The sequence below is a fragment of the Camellia sinensis genome, chromosome 1 (genome assembly GCF_055761805.1).
Source record: "Camellia sinensis isolate YWXY chromosome 1, ASM5576180v1, whole genome shotgun sequence".
NCBI lineage: Eukaryota > Viridiplantae > Streptophyta > Magnoliopsida > Ericales > Theaceae > Camellia > Camellia sinensis.
This window is the reverse complement of record NC_138961.1, coordinates 111721205-111736327: the sequence shown is the minus strand read 5'-3', so window position 1 is coordinate 111736327 and position 15123 is coordinate 111721205. Positions and strand designations below refer to the sequence as shown.

The following is a 15123-nucleotide window of genomic DNA, read 5'->3' as shown; positions in this document are numbered from 1 at the left end:
CACTTTCCAAAGTTTAAATCCAATTTTAATTTGACTTAAAATTGTTAGTTTTAATTTTAACGACTAAATTAAAATTAAACTTAAAATATGAAATTAATATTATTCAAATTAAAATAATTAGAACTAAAACAAATTGTAAAAAGAAGAAATTATAAAAAAATCTCAAAGTTTAACCTTTATAATAAAATAAAATTGAGCTATTAATTTTGTCAAATTAAATCTCAATTTTTTTATTTGCTTTCAATTTAAGTCATCACAGAAAAAATATATTTTAACTATTAAACTCAATAAAAAAAAAACTATTTTAGACATTTTATATATATTTATATTGAGTTTAATTACTTAATGAAAATAGACGAATAATTTATATTAAAACAAATAGAAAAATTAAAGCCTCAAGATTTATTTTATTATACAGTTCAAATTTTGCATATATATATATATATATATATATATATTTTTTTTTGATTTTTTTCAAATTTAAATTAAATTATGAGGGAAAAACATAATATGCCCAAACGAAAAGGGACAATAGAAAAGAAAAGAAAAGAAAAAGAAATATATGGAGAGAGAAGCTGAAAGAGAAAGAATAAAGAAAGTGAGGGAAAGTTTTCAGTTTTTCGTCTAATACTTTTCTTTCTTTAGTTTTATGATGGAAAAGTCGTATAGAATTGACCACTAACCCCATTTTTCCTACTAGTAAATGAGACTTTGCTAAAAAGTTTACCCTAATAATCATCATCATCGTCTTCAGTATCCAATCAGTCTTCAAACTCACAATCAATCCGCTGCCATAAACAAGAACTAGGGTTTCAATTGCATCCAATTGGGGTACATGATCATAGAATTTGAAATTTCCATGGTATATATATGTACATATATATGAAGGTTTTGATCATTAGGAGTGTTTTGTAGCTTTGGAGTAGATGGGGGGTGGTGAGGACGAGACTGAGCTTGAGAGCCAAGACAGAATATTCGTGGCGGTGGGAAAGAATGTGAAGGAAAGCAAATCAACGCTGTTGTGGGCAGTGAAGAGCTTTCCCGGGAAGAAATTATGTCTTCTTCATGTTCATGAGCCCGCACATTTAGTCACTCTCTGTAAGTCTGTGAATTCTATTCATAATAATTTATGTACACATTCTTGAACCAAATTCTAGTTAATTGGTTCATTTTTGGAGGTTAATTGCTTTGTGAAATCAATACTTTTATGGGATTTAAAATCTTCCAATTTGTCATGTTCCAGATTGAAATTCGTACTGCTATTGTAGATGGAATTTTGGGTCTGGATTAGAATTCATAACAGTCAAAGTTTGCATTCCATTTATCTAATTATTATAGAAATGAGATACATTTGTGTTGCATTTAATTAAAAAGAATTGGACCCAATTCTGTCAAATTTTTTAGAAAGTGGAGCACAAGCTACCGGCATAACTTACTTAGTGCTGTGATGGTTGCATGTTAAATTGGAAAATAAACAACCATCATTTTCATTATTTGTTCAAGATCCCTGTCAACCAGATTGAATTCAAATGAATGAGGTAAAGAATGTAATGCAGCTTTTAGTGAAAACATGCTTATAAGTGAGCGATATTCCAAATTTTCTGGTGCTAAAAGAGAAAAAGAGCAGTCACTTTGAAGGAATGGCGTAAACAGTTATTTTAATTCTCATTTTTTTTTTAATTTAATTTAATTTTTTTTTTGGTTACATCTATCTTATTTTGATGACTCTAGTAATGCATTCAAAAAAAAAAAAAAAAAAAAAACACTAATATGCCTATTTTCTTTGCTTATTTGCAGTAGATGGAAAGTTCTCAGCCAACAAACTGAAACAACAGGCAGTCCAGGCCTGTCGAGAACTTGAACAGCAAAAGATGCACAAGCTTCTAAATCGATACCTTCTCATTCTAGCCCAAGTAGGGGTATTGTTTTTCTCATTACCTTCCACCAAAATGGCTTTGCTGCTGAAGTGTACTGCATTGTTATTAACTATGTAATAGTGACCTGTAATTATTTTTAAGGGCAGGGAATGTTTGAATTATAGAATACATGATCAAATTTTTATGGTTAGAAGTTCATTAAACTTGTTAATATTCTTATTTATACAAGGGTTCAGAGTCAAACGAAGTACAACTTGAAACTCCTGAAATAAATCTGTAGCTGTTCTTCCAATGATTTATGGTTTGCCTCTTCAGGTGCAGGCAGGTACAGTGTGGATGGAATTGGACAATGTTGAAAAAGGAATTGTACAAATTATTTCTCAGCATGATATCAGATGGCTTGTCATGGGAGCCGCAGCAGATAAGCACTATTCAAAGTATGAAACATCGACGACAGTTACTCAATATCTTTTAACTAACAGTAAAAAACAGAAGATCATAAATAAGTTCTGCAGGGATGTAAAGTACGCTGGCGCGTTCCTCATAACACATTAGGTTGTTGGCATATTTATTGGCATAGGTTATGGTGAATTTCAATGATCTTGCTGGGAAATCACAAACATTAATGCCTATGTGCCTGTTTAAGACAAGAAACTTCACATATTTGTTCTATTTTGTCATGTTCCGTATTACTAACCCAAACACATCAAATGTAACTATTAGGAAACTGTCAGAGCCCAAGTCCAAGAAAGCAACCTTTGTGTCCCAGCAAGCACCAGTATCCTGTCATATTTGGTTCATTTGCAATGGATGCCTCATATATACAAGGTATTTGGGCATTTTAAATATGTATTTATCTTTTTAAACTAAAATATGCTTACAGTGTTTTGCTTGGCCCACAATGTAACGGATAATGGTGAAAAGGGGTTCTTGGGGTTGACCTGAATTAGTTGGGACTTGAGCATTTCGACTTTTTGGTTGTTGACACGTATTAGGAGGTGGGGAGATACCCAAGAAACATCTTCGTCAAATTGATCTTTAGCTCCCTAGAAATTGATTTTATGGTTCATGCAGTCCATGTAATGCTTGTTCAATTGGCTAATTGATCAAAATTTTTTTGGATTGTACACATTGAGTATTTAAATTTCATCGTGTATTGTTAATTATTATTCATAGTGTTGGCATCATTCTCATTTCTAGTCTATGGTCTGTTCAATAGTGGCATTGGTAGTACGCTCATGATCCGCAAGGTCTGATCAAATACTATGTATGTACACTGGTTGACCTAAAGTCAATCATCTTTGTGCCAGCACACCTCAACTGCCTCGTTTTATCTAAAGTGTATTCAAGGTAGTGACAATTAAAATTCTCCCTAGAAGAACACCACATGCATACAGAAATGGACTTTTGTTACTGCAACGTGCAGTAGCACACATCCAGGCTTTGATCGAGTTGATGTCATTACACACTTCTTCTATTACAGTTCTGGTCCCCAGCAGAATAAGATCTGGTTTGGTCATCTTATGTCTTCTGTTGGTTAATTTTCCAACTGTATGGTTGCTTTCCCATAGACTTGGAAAGCCTTCTAAGACATAGTTTGTTCTGTCAATCAGACTTGTGGACTCTTTTTTGAGCATCAACAAAGGAAGTTTTATTAATAAAAAGGCATGAAACAAAGAGAGGACAAGGAGTCCTCGAACAATGAATCAGTCTTGTGGACTTAATCATTACTACACAACCTCATCAAGAAATTTAAGTCATTAAAACTGATTATTGATTAGTAGTTTAGTTTTCACTTTCATTTCTTATGTTGTCCTCTTACAGTATGCTACTGTCACTTGTATCACATTGACAAATCCTGGGAGCATAGAAAATGTCACTGATGCAGAGATTGTTTTGCAGAGTTAAATACAACATCACATTCTGTTGAACATGGGGATAAATCTCAACTGAGGCTAACCCTGACAATTTTTCTTTTTGAAGGTATGATGTGCGAAGCATCATGACATTGTCTTCTTCAACGAGTAGCAGTGGCACAAATCTGCTGCAGTGTCATGAAGATGCAGATGAAGATACTGATGAACTGGTGGGAATGTCAAGGGGGTTCACTTCTCAGGTTTTGGTGCAGTTACCTAAGTCAATAGACACAGTGGTTGGTACTTTAGAACTAAACCCCTTGTCAATGGATGAGATAAAAGGGGATGATTCACCTTTATCCTCAGTGGACAAGTCCCAAGGCCAGCTTGATTGTTCAACATCTATTATTTTGCTGGTATATAGCACTGTTTTATATTAGATAATCATTTATGCTCTGTTTGTTTGGACAAAAAACATTTTCTGGAATTTTTTTTTTTGGTATTTTCTGGTGTTTGGTATAATTCATCAATGGAAAACATTTTCCATAGTCAATGGAAAACAAGCCTATTTGGGCAAAAAATATTTTTCACTTTTAAAAGATGGAAAACGTTTTCTAGACTAAAAGTTTACTAATGTCACTACACCACCACCGCAACTCTCACCTCCACCACCACACTACCATTGCCACCGCCACCGCCCACCATCACCGCCACCGTTGCCATCGCCACCGTTGCCATCACCACCGCTGTCGCCCCCACCACGTCCACGACCACCGTTCCACCACCACCACCACCACCTCCACCACCAAACATAGAAAAATGCTTTTTCCGAAAAACATTTTATGGAAAAAGTTTTCCGTAGCAAATGTTTTCCATTAGAAAATGCTTTCTGCCCAAACAAACGGAGCATTAGTCAATCATATCTACTCTCAATACTTTTACTGCTGTGGGTTGAGCCTATATGAATTAGAAATGGTGCACTTATTAAAATATTTACGTGACAAATGAGTTGAAGAAGACTGATCTTGATTTGAGAAGTTTTCATATCTAGCACTCTAGACTTGATTGAACTCTCTCTAGTGAATTTCCAAGCCTTCCTAGTTAAATTTTTTTAATTAGTTTGTAATGTTTATGAATTTTTTGGGAAGGAAACTCCAACAAACAAGGTACTTTTGATATATATGATAAACTAGAGCACACTATGATAAATGCTGAAAATTCAAAGCAGAAAGCATTTGAAGAGTCAGTGAGGCAATGGAAATGTGAAGAAGATGCCATGGAGGTTATACGCAAGATAAAGCATGATAAAATATACTAGTCACTCTAAAAGTCTCTAAAGAGAGCTATTTGCACACCTCAAATTCTCTCAGTTCACACCATTTACTTAGTCCACACCACAATCAATTTGAATTATTATTATTATTTTTTTATTTTTTATTTTTCTCAATTCACACTATTAATTTTCAAATAATACCAAAACTACCTTATCTTCTCCAACTTTCAAATCCTAACCCTTGCCCATCAGCCAACCCCACCACCCACCACTGCCACTTCCACTTCCACCTACATGCGAGTCTGATGTAGAGTATAAGAAGCTCAAGAAAGAGTAAATTCAAAGTAGAGGCGACATTTGGAACTTGGCATGATTTTAAAGAGAAACAGATAATAACCACGTATAATTATATTTCTAGTATTATTAGAGTCTTATTTTATAATTATTTTTATGATTTTTAGCATTTTTAAGGTTAGGGGTATTTTGATAATTTTCAAAATTTCCAAATATGGGTTTTGTGGGTTGCTCATGGGTCGTCTTGTGGGTTAAGTAATTTAATTAGTCTTTGTTTTGTTTTTTATTTGATCTTAGATTAGTTTTAAAAGTCCAAGATATTATGATAGTTTCATTTTTTGGTTATGTTATTTGATTGGTCTTTGTTCTGTTTCTTACTTAGTCTTAGATTAGTTTTGAGAGTCAAACAATAGTTTCCTCTTTTGGTTACAGTTGGTTTAGGAAGTCTTCTAATTCTATATGAAACCATGTAATTCTTATAATTTAATAAAATTGATATTTTTAGAGAATTTTCAGACCTTTTGAAGCTTCTTACGGATTGTGTGATGCAATCAAACCCGAAGTGTGGTGCCTAAGGAATTCTAGGTGTGATTCCTAGATTTGTCTTCTTCTTTCTTCTCTTCGTCTGTTACAATTTACTGTTCACGAGTCGCTGTTTACAGCTTCTTTCTTCTTCTTCTCTCCTGTTACAATTTACAGCCTCATAACAGCCTCTAAAACAGTGCCACAATCTCATTTTTTTATACTTAAACTCTTATCCCAACCAATACAAACCCTTCGAAACCCTATATTCTTATTGCGATTTCGGCTATAAAACCTAATGAAAATCAGCCCCAGAAAACCCATATTTGCTGCTGCCCAAATCGTCCTGCATCACCTCCTCTCCCCCTCCTTCCCAAGCATACCATCATAGATGCTGAAAATTCAAGACAGAAAGCATTTGAAGAGTCAATGAGAAGATGAAGAAGTGAGGATGCCATGGAGGCTATATTATAAGAGAAGATGAAAATGTGAAGATGCCGTGGAGGCTATATGCAACTCTCATAGTCTCTAAACGGGGAATCTATATGCACACCTCAAATTCTCTCAATTCACACTATTTACTTAGTGCACACCACAATCAATTTGAAAATTTTGATTTTTCTCAATTCACAACATTAATTTTCAAATAATACCAAAAATACCCTTATCTTCTCTAACTTTCAAAGCCTAACCCTAGCCCATCAGTCACCCCCACTAACCACCGCTGGTCTGTGCCACCTCCACCTCCATGTGAGCCCGCCACCACAGCACTCCTCGACATAGCAGCACCTCCCCACTCCGTCCCTTCCCCTCTTTTCCCCCTCCTCCCTCTGCTGCCTCCATCCAAAGTCCAGTTCATTTTTTCAGTCTTTGAATTTATGATTTTTAGTGTACAAACTCAGAAACAATGTTCTTCCTTTTACAACGTCCCGAGGACTAGGTTTCTCTGTTTATGATTTATGATTCCTAGTTGACAGATCTCTCAAGTTCAAATCATTTTGTGTCACTTTGTTCGTTTGGAAATTTGTGACAAAACCCATTGATCTTCGTGTGAGATGAGTATGATTTCATCTGTGAAGCAATCTACAGTGATCATCACTGGTTCTGACATTTTTCAGCAAAAGTCGCCTGTGCTAACGTGGTAATTCTCAGTTTTACCACTGCTCCTGACTGCAAAAAGTTGTCAGACTAGTTCTGTTGTCTCGATCACAAAACCCTTGTCTGTTTTGTCGATTGAATGTTTGGGGTCATTGAAAAGATTGTTGAGCTATGGAACGGGGGTAGCAGAGCAGTGGGTGTTCATGGAGGTGGCTAGTGGTGGTGGTGGTCCAATGTTTTAAAAGGCTCTAGGCGCACCGAGGCGATAAGGTCTCCTATAGCCTAGGCGCGAGGCGCGCCTCACCAAAGTGAAGTGCAAGTAGTAGAAGAAAAACAAAATTATAAAATAGGCAAACTTTTCAACATAACAAATATATATAGAATTTCAAAAATCATGACCATTTTAGATAATCTTTAAATATAACGTTCAGTCTTCTAAAAATTAGAAATATAATATCCAACAAAAGATATAAAAGATATAAAACATAGCATTCCATCTTTTATCACTTTCTGCTCTCTTTTGACCACATTTGGTTATTTTATATTGAAGAGTTTTGAATCCCTGTCGGTATGCCCACAAAAAAAGCACTTAATCAACAGTTGGAGTAGAAAATAGGTAAAGCCCATAAAGCCCACCCCTCGCGCCTTGAAAAAAAGCTCTCGCCTTAGCGCCTAAGCTGCGCCTTGCATATTGCGCCTCGCCTTGGCCTGTTCGAAGCGCAAGGCTACACCTCATTGCGCCTCACGCTGCGCGCGCCTTTTAAAACACTGGTGGTGGTGGTTGTGGCTGGTGGAATATGGAGCTGTGTGTTGAGAGATTAAGGTCTAGGATTTTGTTCAAAAGAGTAATTTGCATGAGTGACAAAATCCTAATTTTTTTTTATAGATAAAAGAAAATGGTGTGAATTGAGAGAAGGTGAGGTCTGCAAAGTATTCTTCTTTGGAAGGAGACATCTTCTGATATTTAAGTCTACTATGTCCCTGCACTCCATGCAAATTGCCCAAATTTAGTCGAGTTTGCTTTGTATGTCATGACAAAAAGTTTAACCCTCTGGTTGCAATGAAATACCAGCAGCGTAACAATATCCGATGTTAATTTATAGGTCTCCAAAGTAAGCTTTAACCTGTATGGTTAAGTTTTCAATAAAGAATTGTAAATTGTGTGTGCTATACTTATTAGAATCATCATCATAACAGAAAAATACATATCTATTGTCAAATAAATATTTTGAAATTGGCTCGCTTTAATCAATTTACACTAAAAAAATTACAGAAACCACTGATTTAATTTATGCAATCATATATTACCTTGTATCAGATACAGTAAATTAGTGACATTTTTCTTATGCAAGTTCCCTGTTACCGTACCTTGTTACAGGCTGAAGAATTAGAAATTTCATGCACGAAGGAGAAAAAGCAAAGCAAAGAAATGGAAGGAGTTCTGTCCAGACAAAGGCAAGAACTGGAAAGGATGAAGAATCAGCATGATCAATATACAAAAGAACTCCAGATAATCCGTGACCAAAAGCCAGTGCTAGAGAGCCAACTCATTGACTCTCATTCTATGGAGAAGGAGTTAGAGGAGAAGATCATTCAAGCTGTAAAACTGTTAATAACTTTTAAGGAAAAACGGGATAAGGTACAGATAGAGCATGAAAAAGCAATTAAAGAAATCAATGGATTAAGGAAATTAGTAGACGAGGATGCTGCAAACTTACAGAAGCTACAGTTTTTCGCATTCTCTTTCTCGGAGATTGGTGAGGCAACTCGAGATTTTGACCCATCCTGGAAGATTGGAGATGGGATATATGGGAGTGTTTATAAAGGGATTCTTCGCCATCTGAAAGTTGCTATTAAGATGCTGCCCTCTTGTGGCTCTCAAGGTCATGTGGAATTTGAGCGTAAGGTAAATACCAAAATTCTCGACATTAATGCATCTATATCCAAATACCTACTTGATCATTATGCAAGAAAAGGAAACCATGCCATTTGGAGAACTAGTGGTTAATTGGATTGAGGATGAAAGTTTTTATTTTGGTAGAATTGCAAGCATTTAAAGTTTTGAGTTACTGATATTATGGTGAATTTGCTAAAAGACTTGTGGTAGCTTCAACATTATCATCTTCCTCTTTAACTATTGTTGGATATTGAAACCAATTCCCAACATGGTTGGGTTATTAATTTTTTTTTTTAGTTGTTTTCTATATTAATATGAGGAAGTTTATATTTTTCGAGTGTTTGATTGGCTAGGTTTGGTTTCTTAATTTGATTCGGGCTGTAGTGGTTGAGTTTATAGAAGTATGTATGAGTAATGATAATAAAAATACTGTTTGTGGGAGGCATCTCCTTGCGGCTGTGCCTCTGGTTGACAACTATTGCATATCACCATTAGTCCAGCTTGAGTCAATGTTCAATTATGCTCATGCATTCAGTTATTTCTTTGTATAGTGTATTCATAATAGTGCTCAATTGTTGGATATCCTGCTTAAGAGATCATATACCATTTTGTCGACAACTATTGCATATCACCATTAGTCCAGCTTCAGTCAATGTTTAATTGTGCTCACACATTCAGTTATTGCTTTGTAAAGTGTATTCGTAATAGTGCTCAATTGTTGGATATCCTGCCTAAGAGATCTTATACTATTTTTTTTTTTTGCTGTCATTTCTTAGGTGATAGTAATTACTTGGCTTGTTTTCCCTTTTAAATTGCACTGTATCTTCCCACTTTAAGAGATACAAGCTAGCTAATAAAGAGGTTGAAAAAGGATAATTAGAAAGATGCTTAGTTAAAAGCTTATGACAATGTTTATACTAGATTTGATGGTAAAGATGGAGAAAAGAATATTTACAAACTTGCTAAATCAAGAGAAAGAAAAACAAGAAACTTTAATTGGGTTGTATAAAAAGTGAAGATTGAAGGGTATTAGTGAAAGACAGGGAGATGTGGAAAAGTTATTTTGAGAAACTGTTAAATGAGAAACATTTAGAAAATTTAAAGGGATATGAATACGATAGCATTGATACGAAATATAGATGTGATCGTTAATTAAGGGAGTTTGCGGTCAAAGTGACACTGAAGAAGATGAAATTAAGGCATTAAGACCATATTGTATTCCTATTGAGGCTTGAAAATGCTTAGATAAGGAGGGTTGTGTCTTAGTTAACAAAATTCTAATGACTAGAAAAATGTATGATGAGTAGATTAAAAGTTTTTAGTGCTTATATATTAAAATAAAGGAGATATCTAAAACTGCTATAGGGCCATTAAGTTAATAAGCCATACAATGAAATTGTAAGAGAGAGTGATTGAACATCGCATAAGGATAACAATAATCGTGTTTGAGAACCAATTTAGATTTATGTTGGGTAGATCAATTATGGAAACAATTTATACTATGAAGATTAATAGAAAAGTACAGAAAGAGAAAGAGGGATCTATGTATAGCTTTTATAAATCTAGAAAAAGCTTATGATAGGGTTCTTAGATATATAAAATGGTGAGTGTTGGAGAAAAGGGTGTAACCAAAGGATATATGGATGTGATAAAAGACATGTCTATTGAAGCTAGAACTACAATTAGATCATTTGTAGGAGAAATTAGTGAGTTCCCAATCATTGTGGGTTGCATCAAGTATCTGCTTTGAGTTCTTACTTATTACCTTGGTCATGGATGAATTAACAAAACACATGCAAGATGACTTCCCATAGTGTATATTGTTCGATGAAGATATCGTTTTAATAGATGAAACTAAGGAAGGAATTAACACTAAATTATAAATTTGGAAAGGAATACTCAAGTAAAAAGGATTTAAATTCGTAGAAATAAAACTGAATATATGGGTATAACTTTAGCAACAAAGAAGTGGAAATAATAAAGTGAAAATTGAAAATCAGGAGATAACAAATAGTGAATATTTTTGTTATTGGTTTGGTTCTTAACAAGGATGGTGAGGTTTGAGATGATGTAATTCATATAATCAACGTAGGTTGGCTCAATTAGATGAGTGTGTTTGGCATATTATGTGATCGATGAATACCAACAAAATCGAAAGGAAAATTTTATATAACTGTTACAAGGCTAATGATGCAGTACGGAATAGAGTGTTAGGCAACTAAGAAAGAACATGTGTATAAAATGAGTGTAGTTGAGATGAGAAACCTTAGATGGATGTGATAAAACTAGAAAAAGATAGATTTAAAATGAACATGTTCGTGCAATGGTAGGAGTAGCAATCATCGAAGATAAGTTGAAAGAAAACAGGTTAAGATGGTTTGGTCATGTACAACAAAGACTCGTAGATGCAACAGTAAGGAAGATGTATAGGATCACTATAAATGGAGATGGTAAGGGGAGTGGAAGACCCAACTTGACATATGGCAGTGAAAAGTAATTAGTTTGTTTAATTTAATTGGACACATTCATGTAGCTGACGACCCTACATGATTGGGAGACAATGCTAAGTTTGGTTTGGTAATGTGCCTGCTTTGCCTCCAATATCCAACAAAGAAAAAGACATTCGTTTTCCAAACCATCGAATTAGGTTTTTTTCTCTCTTTTTTTTTTTATATATATATATATAAACTAGGGATAATCTGTGCCTAATTCACTCTCAAAAATCGCAGTTAAATCAGCGAATTAGTCAAATCAAAGACGGTTCAGCCTAATTGACTAAGTCAAAAGACCAACCGACACAAATTAATTAATTTTTAACATTATTTTAAAATTTAAACTGTCTTGAACTAAAATATGCATAACACTATACTATTAAATGGAATCATAAAATTCATGTTATATAAGTGAAACAACTCACTTTTTTATTCTTTTTCCAATGTGAGATTGTGTAAAATAGAAGTTAACAATTGTTTGGGTGGGAAGTTTATTTCAAATCAAGCTATCTGGCCGAGTTAGAAAACAAACCAACTCACACAAAAATTAATTAATTGAAAATTTTAAAATTTAAATTGTAATGAACTGAAATATGAACAAAAATACAAATATTAAATGGGAGTATAAGGTTTATTTTATATAAGTAAAACAACTTAATCATTCTTTTCCTGATGTGAGATTGTGTAAATTAAAAGCTAATAATTGTTTAGGTGAAAAGTTTATTTCGAATCAAATAAATTTAACCAATATATATTGATAAAACTGCTAAAATCACGGTTAAATTAGCAAATTAGTCAAACCGAAAATAATTTAACCTAATCGGCTAAGTCAAAAAACCAACTAATTTACACAAAAAATAATTAATTAAAACTTTTAAATTTTATTTTAAAATTCAAACTATCTTGAACTGAAGCATGTACAACAATACAATATTAAATGGGACCATAAGGTTAACTTTATATAAGTGAAGCAACTCACTTTTTTCTTCTTTTCTCGATATCATATTGTGTAAAATAAAAGTTAACAATTGTTTGAACAAGAAGTTTATTTCGAATCAAGCTATCCAGCCGGGTTAGAAAACCAACCAACTCACACAAAAATTGATTAATTGAAACTTTTAAAATCTAAATTGTATTGAACTAAAGTATGAAAAACACTGCAATATTAAATGGGAGTATAAGGTTCAATTTATATGAGTGAAACAACTCACTCAATCATTTTTTCCCTAATAATTGTCTAGGTGAGAAGTTTATTTCGACTCAAACAAATCTAATCAATATATTTTGATAATATTGCTAAAATAACGGTTAAACTAGTGAATCAATCAAATTGAAAACGGTTCAACCTAATTGGCTAAGTTAAAAAACTAACTAACTTATACAAAAATTAATTAATTAAATCTTTTAAAATTTAAATGCACAACAGGGCAATATTAAATGGGACCATAAGATTCACTTTATATAAGTGAAACAATTTACTTTTTCCTTCTTTTCCCGATATGGGATTATGTAAAATAAAAGTTAACAATTGTTTCGGTAAGAAGTTCAGGCAATCTCTGCCGTTCAATCTTTAATTAGGTCAATCCACACCGTTCTAAGCAATTGTATCTTTTAGATATTTTTGAAAACCATCCTGTTTTATTATACAGATATAAATATATTTTTTTGTGGTTAAATTCTGATTCATTTTTCAAATGTCTTTTCTTATGTCACTGGAGATCTTTTTAGGCTCTATAGGATGTAGTTTAAAGATTGAAGAATATAATTGTCAGGATCTAAGAGAACAATCTTTAAACCTGAAGTAATTTTCATGGAAGATAAGGCAAATGGGATTTGTCCCTGCTTGGCAACTAGGGGAAAAAAAAAAAAAAAAACAAAACAAACAAACAAACAAACAAAAACACTGTAGTTTAGTCTGACTGGGTAGTTTGATGGCAACTAAACTGTATCCAAATTTTATTAATTTTAAGCACGATTGTAAGATCTGCTTGATGTCATATTAGCTCTGATACAAAAGTGCTATGTCATGTCCTGGATAGCTTGTGTTTTCCTTGACAAAATTGTCAGTTTCTTTGACTGTGCCTCTGTTGGTTTGAATACAGGCTTGGGTTTTGAGTAAGGTGAGGCATCCAAACCTTGTAACCTTGATTGGAACCTGTCCAGAGTCTAAGTCACTTATTTATGAGTACCTTGGAAATGGAAGCCTTGAAGATCACTTTGCCTGCCAGGGTAAAACTCCCCCTCTTTCATGGCAAACGCGAATAAAAATTGCTAGTGAGATATGCTCTGTTCTTATCTTCCTCCACTCCAGTAGGCCTTGTATCATTCATGGGAATTTGAAACCCACAAATATCCTCCTTGATGACAACTTTGTCAGCAAACTCAGTGATTTGAGTGTCTATCGTTTGATTTCCCAAGATGAGAACCAAACTTACATGACCACATTATGTGATAAAATTGCCCCCGAGGGCTCAGTGTATATGGACCCACAATTTCTTGAGACTGGAGAACTTACTGCAGAATCTGATGTGTACTCATTTGGAATTGTACTATTGCGGCTTTTAACCGGAAGACCAGCGTTAGGGGTAGTGAAAGATGTGAAATGTGCACTAGAATGGGATAATTTTAATACAGTGCTGGACCATTCGGCTGGGGAGTGGCCACTTGAGGAAGTGAAAACTTTAGCTCGCTTGGCATTGAGGTGCTGCGAGAATAAGCTGGAGGATCGGCCAGACCTTGTGTCAGAAGTACAAAGTGCGATTGTGTTGATGAGGGAATTAAGCACTTCATCAAACCTAGACTACAAGGGTCCTCGCCGCATTCCCTCTCATTTTGTTTGTCCCATTTTCCAGGTAACAACCATGCAATATTATGAATGTTTTATCCATTTGTATGCTCATTTTCCTTATGGAATTGTCACCATGTACTATTTCAGAGTTTGGTTACTATTATACATCATTGTCATTTTCCCAATCACCAGTTACACACTGCTCTGCATGTCTCATAAGATGTTCCCATAAATTTCTTATAGAGACAGCTGAAAAGGTTGGTTAGCAAAATTTTCTTCTGCCTTCTCCATTAAAACGATGTCTGTGCTCTTCATATACTAAGTTAATGTGCAGCTATGTATGTATAACCATGATTTCTGTTAAAGCTATGATTTATATTCATTTTTCGCCCTTCTTGTCTCTGCTGTTTTTTGGTATTTAAATATGCAGGAAGTCATGAAAGATCCACACATTGCCGCAGATGGTTTTACATATGAAGCAGATGCCATAAAAGGATGGTTGAATAGAGGCCACGATACTTCACCATTGACAAATCTTAAACTTGACCACTGTGATCTGCTCCCCAATTATGCCCTTTACTATGCTATTCAGGAATGGCTGCAAAATTCCTAATTTTTTTTTTTTTTTTTTTGATGTGTTAGTTTTACACATATATGAATGCACATTTTGTATACTTTTACATAGTAAAAGGTGAAATCATGATTTCAAGTTCAATACCAAAAATTTTAAGAATATATGCAGGGTGTATATATATGTATTGTATTACCAACTTCAAAATTTTCAGTTGTCTTTGTGGAGTGGTGTTTGGTATATTGTTTGAAAAGAGATGGATGTGTCGCATTTGAGTAACAATGCAGAACAGACTCCTGAAGAACCACCAGCCAATTCAGAACAATCTAACCTACAAGACTTCAACTCTGACCCACTCCAATCCAAATTGTGAAGGGCAACTAAAATCCAGCTGTGCAAATCAATGGCAAGACCCTACTTAACCTTATGTTGGAAAATTGTTTGGTTTGGTTTTC

The 15123-nt window shown here is 34.2% G+C and overlaps 1 protein-coding gene across 6 annotated transcripts; it reads left to right on the top strand.

Annotated features, from left to right (window-relative positions):
* The first annotated feature begins 525 nt into the window (after positions 1 to 525).
* On the top strand, positions 526 to 14832 carry LOC114311612 (U-box domain-containing protein kinase family protein). Of its 6 annotated transcripts, none has more exons than XM_028257738.2 (9): positions 526 to 831; positions 916 to 1098; positions 1798 to 1919; positions 2193 to 2314; positions 2601 to 2705; positions 3861 to 4149; positions 8299 to 8826; positions 13412 to 14161; positions 14528 to 14832. In XM_028257738.2, exons 2-9 carry the CDS (start codon positions 927 to 929, stop codon positions 14708 to 14710), a joined length of 2271 nt encoding a protein of 756 aa, XP_028113539.2. In that variant the 5' UTR covers positions 526 to 831; positions 916 to 926; the 3' UTR covers positions 14711 to 14832. The 6 variants fall into 6 exon arrangements, with proteins under 6 accessions (XP_028113539.2, XP_028113538.2, XP_082738371.1 ...); XM_082882245.1 differs by having other exon boundaries at positions 563 to 831; positions 1798 to 1913; XM_028257737.2 differs by having other exon boundaries at positions 534 to 1098.
* The last annotated feature ends 291 nt before the right edge of the window (positions 14833 to 15123 follow it).

Excerpts from the sequence above, each read along its gene's own strand:
- LOC114311612 (XM_028257738.2), top strand. The coding sequence starts at position 927 with ATGGGGGGTGGTGAGGACGAGACTGAGCTTGAGAGCCAAGACAGAATA. Across the intron at positions 4,150-8,298 it reads CAACATCTATTATTTTGCTG|GCTGAAGAATTAGAAATTTC; the intron begins GTATATAGCACT and ends ACCTTGTTACAG. Across the intron at positions 14,162-14,527 it reads TTGTTTGTCCCATTTTCCAG|GAAGTCATGAAAGATCCACA; the intron begins GTAACAACCATG and ends TTAAATATGCAG.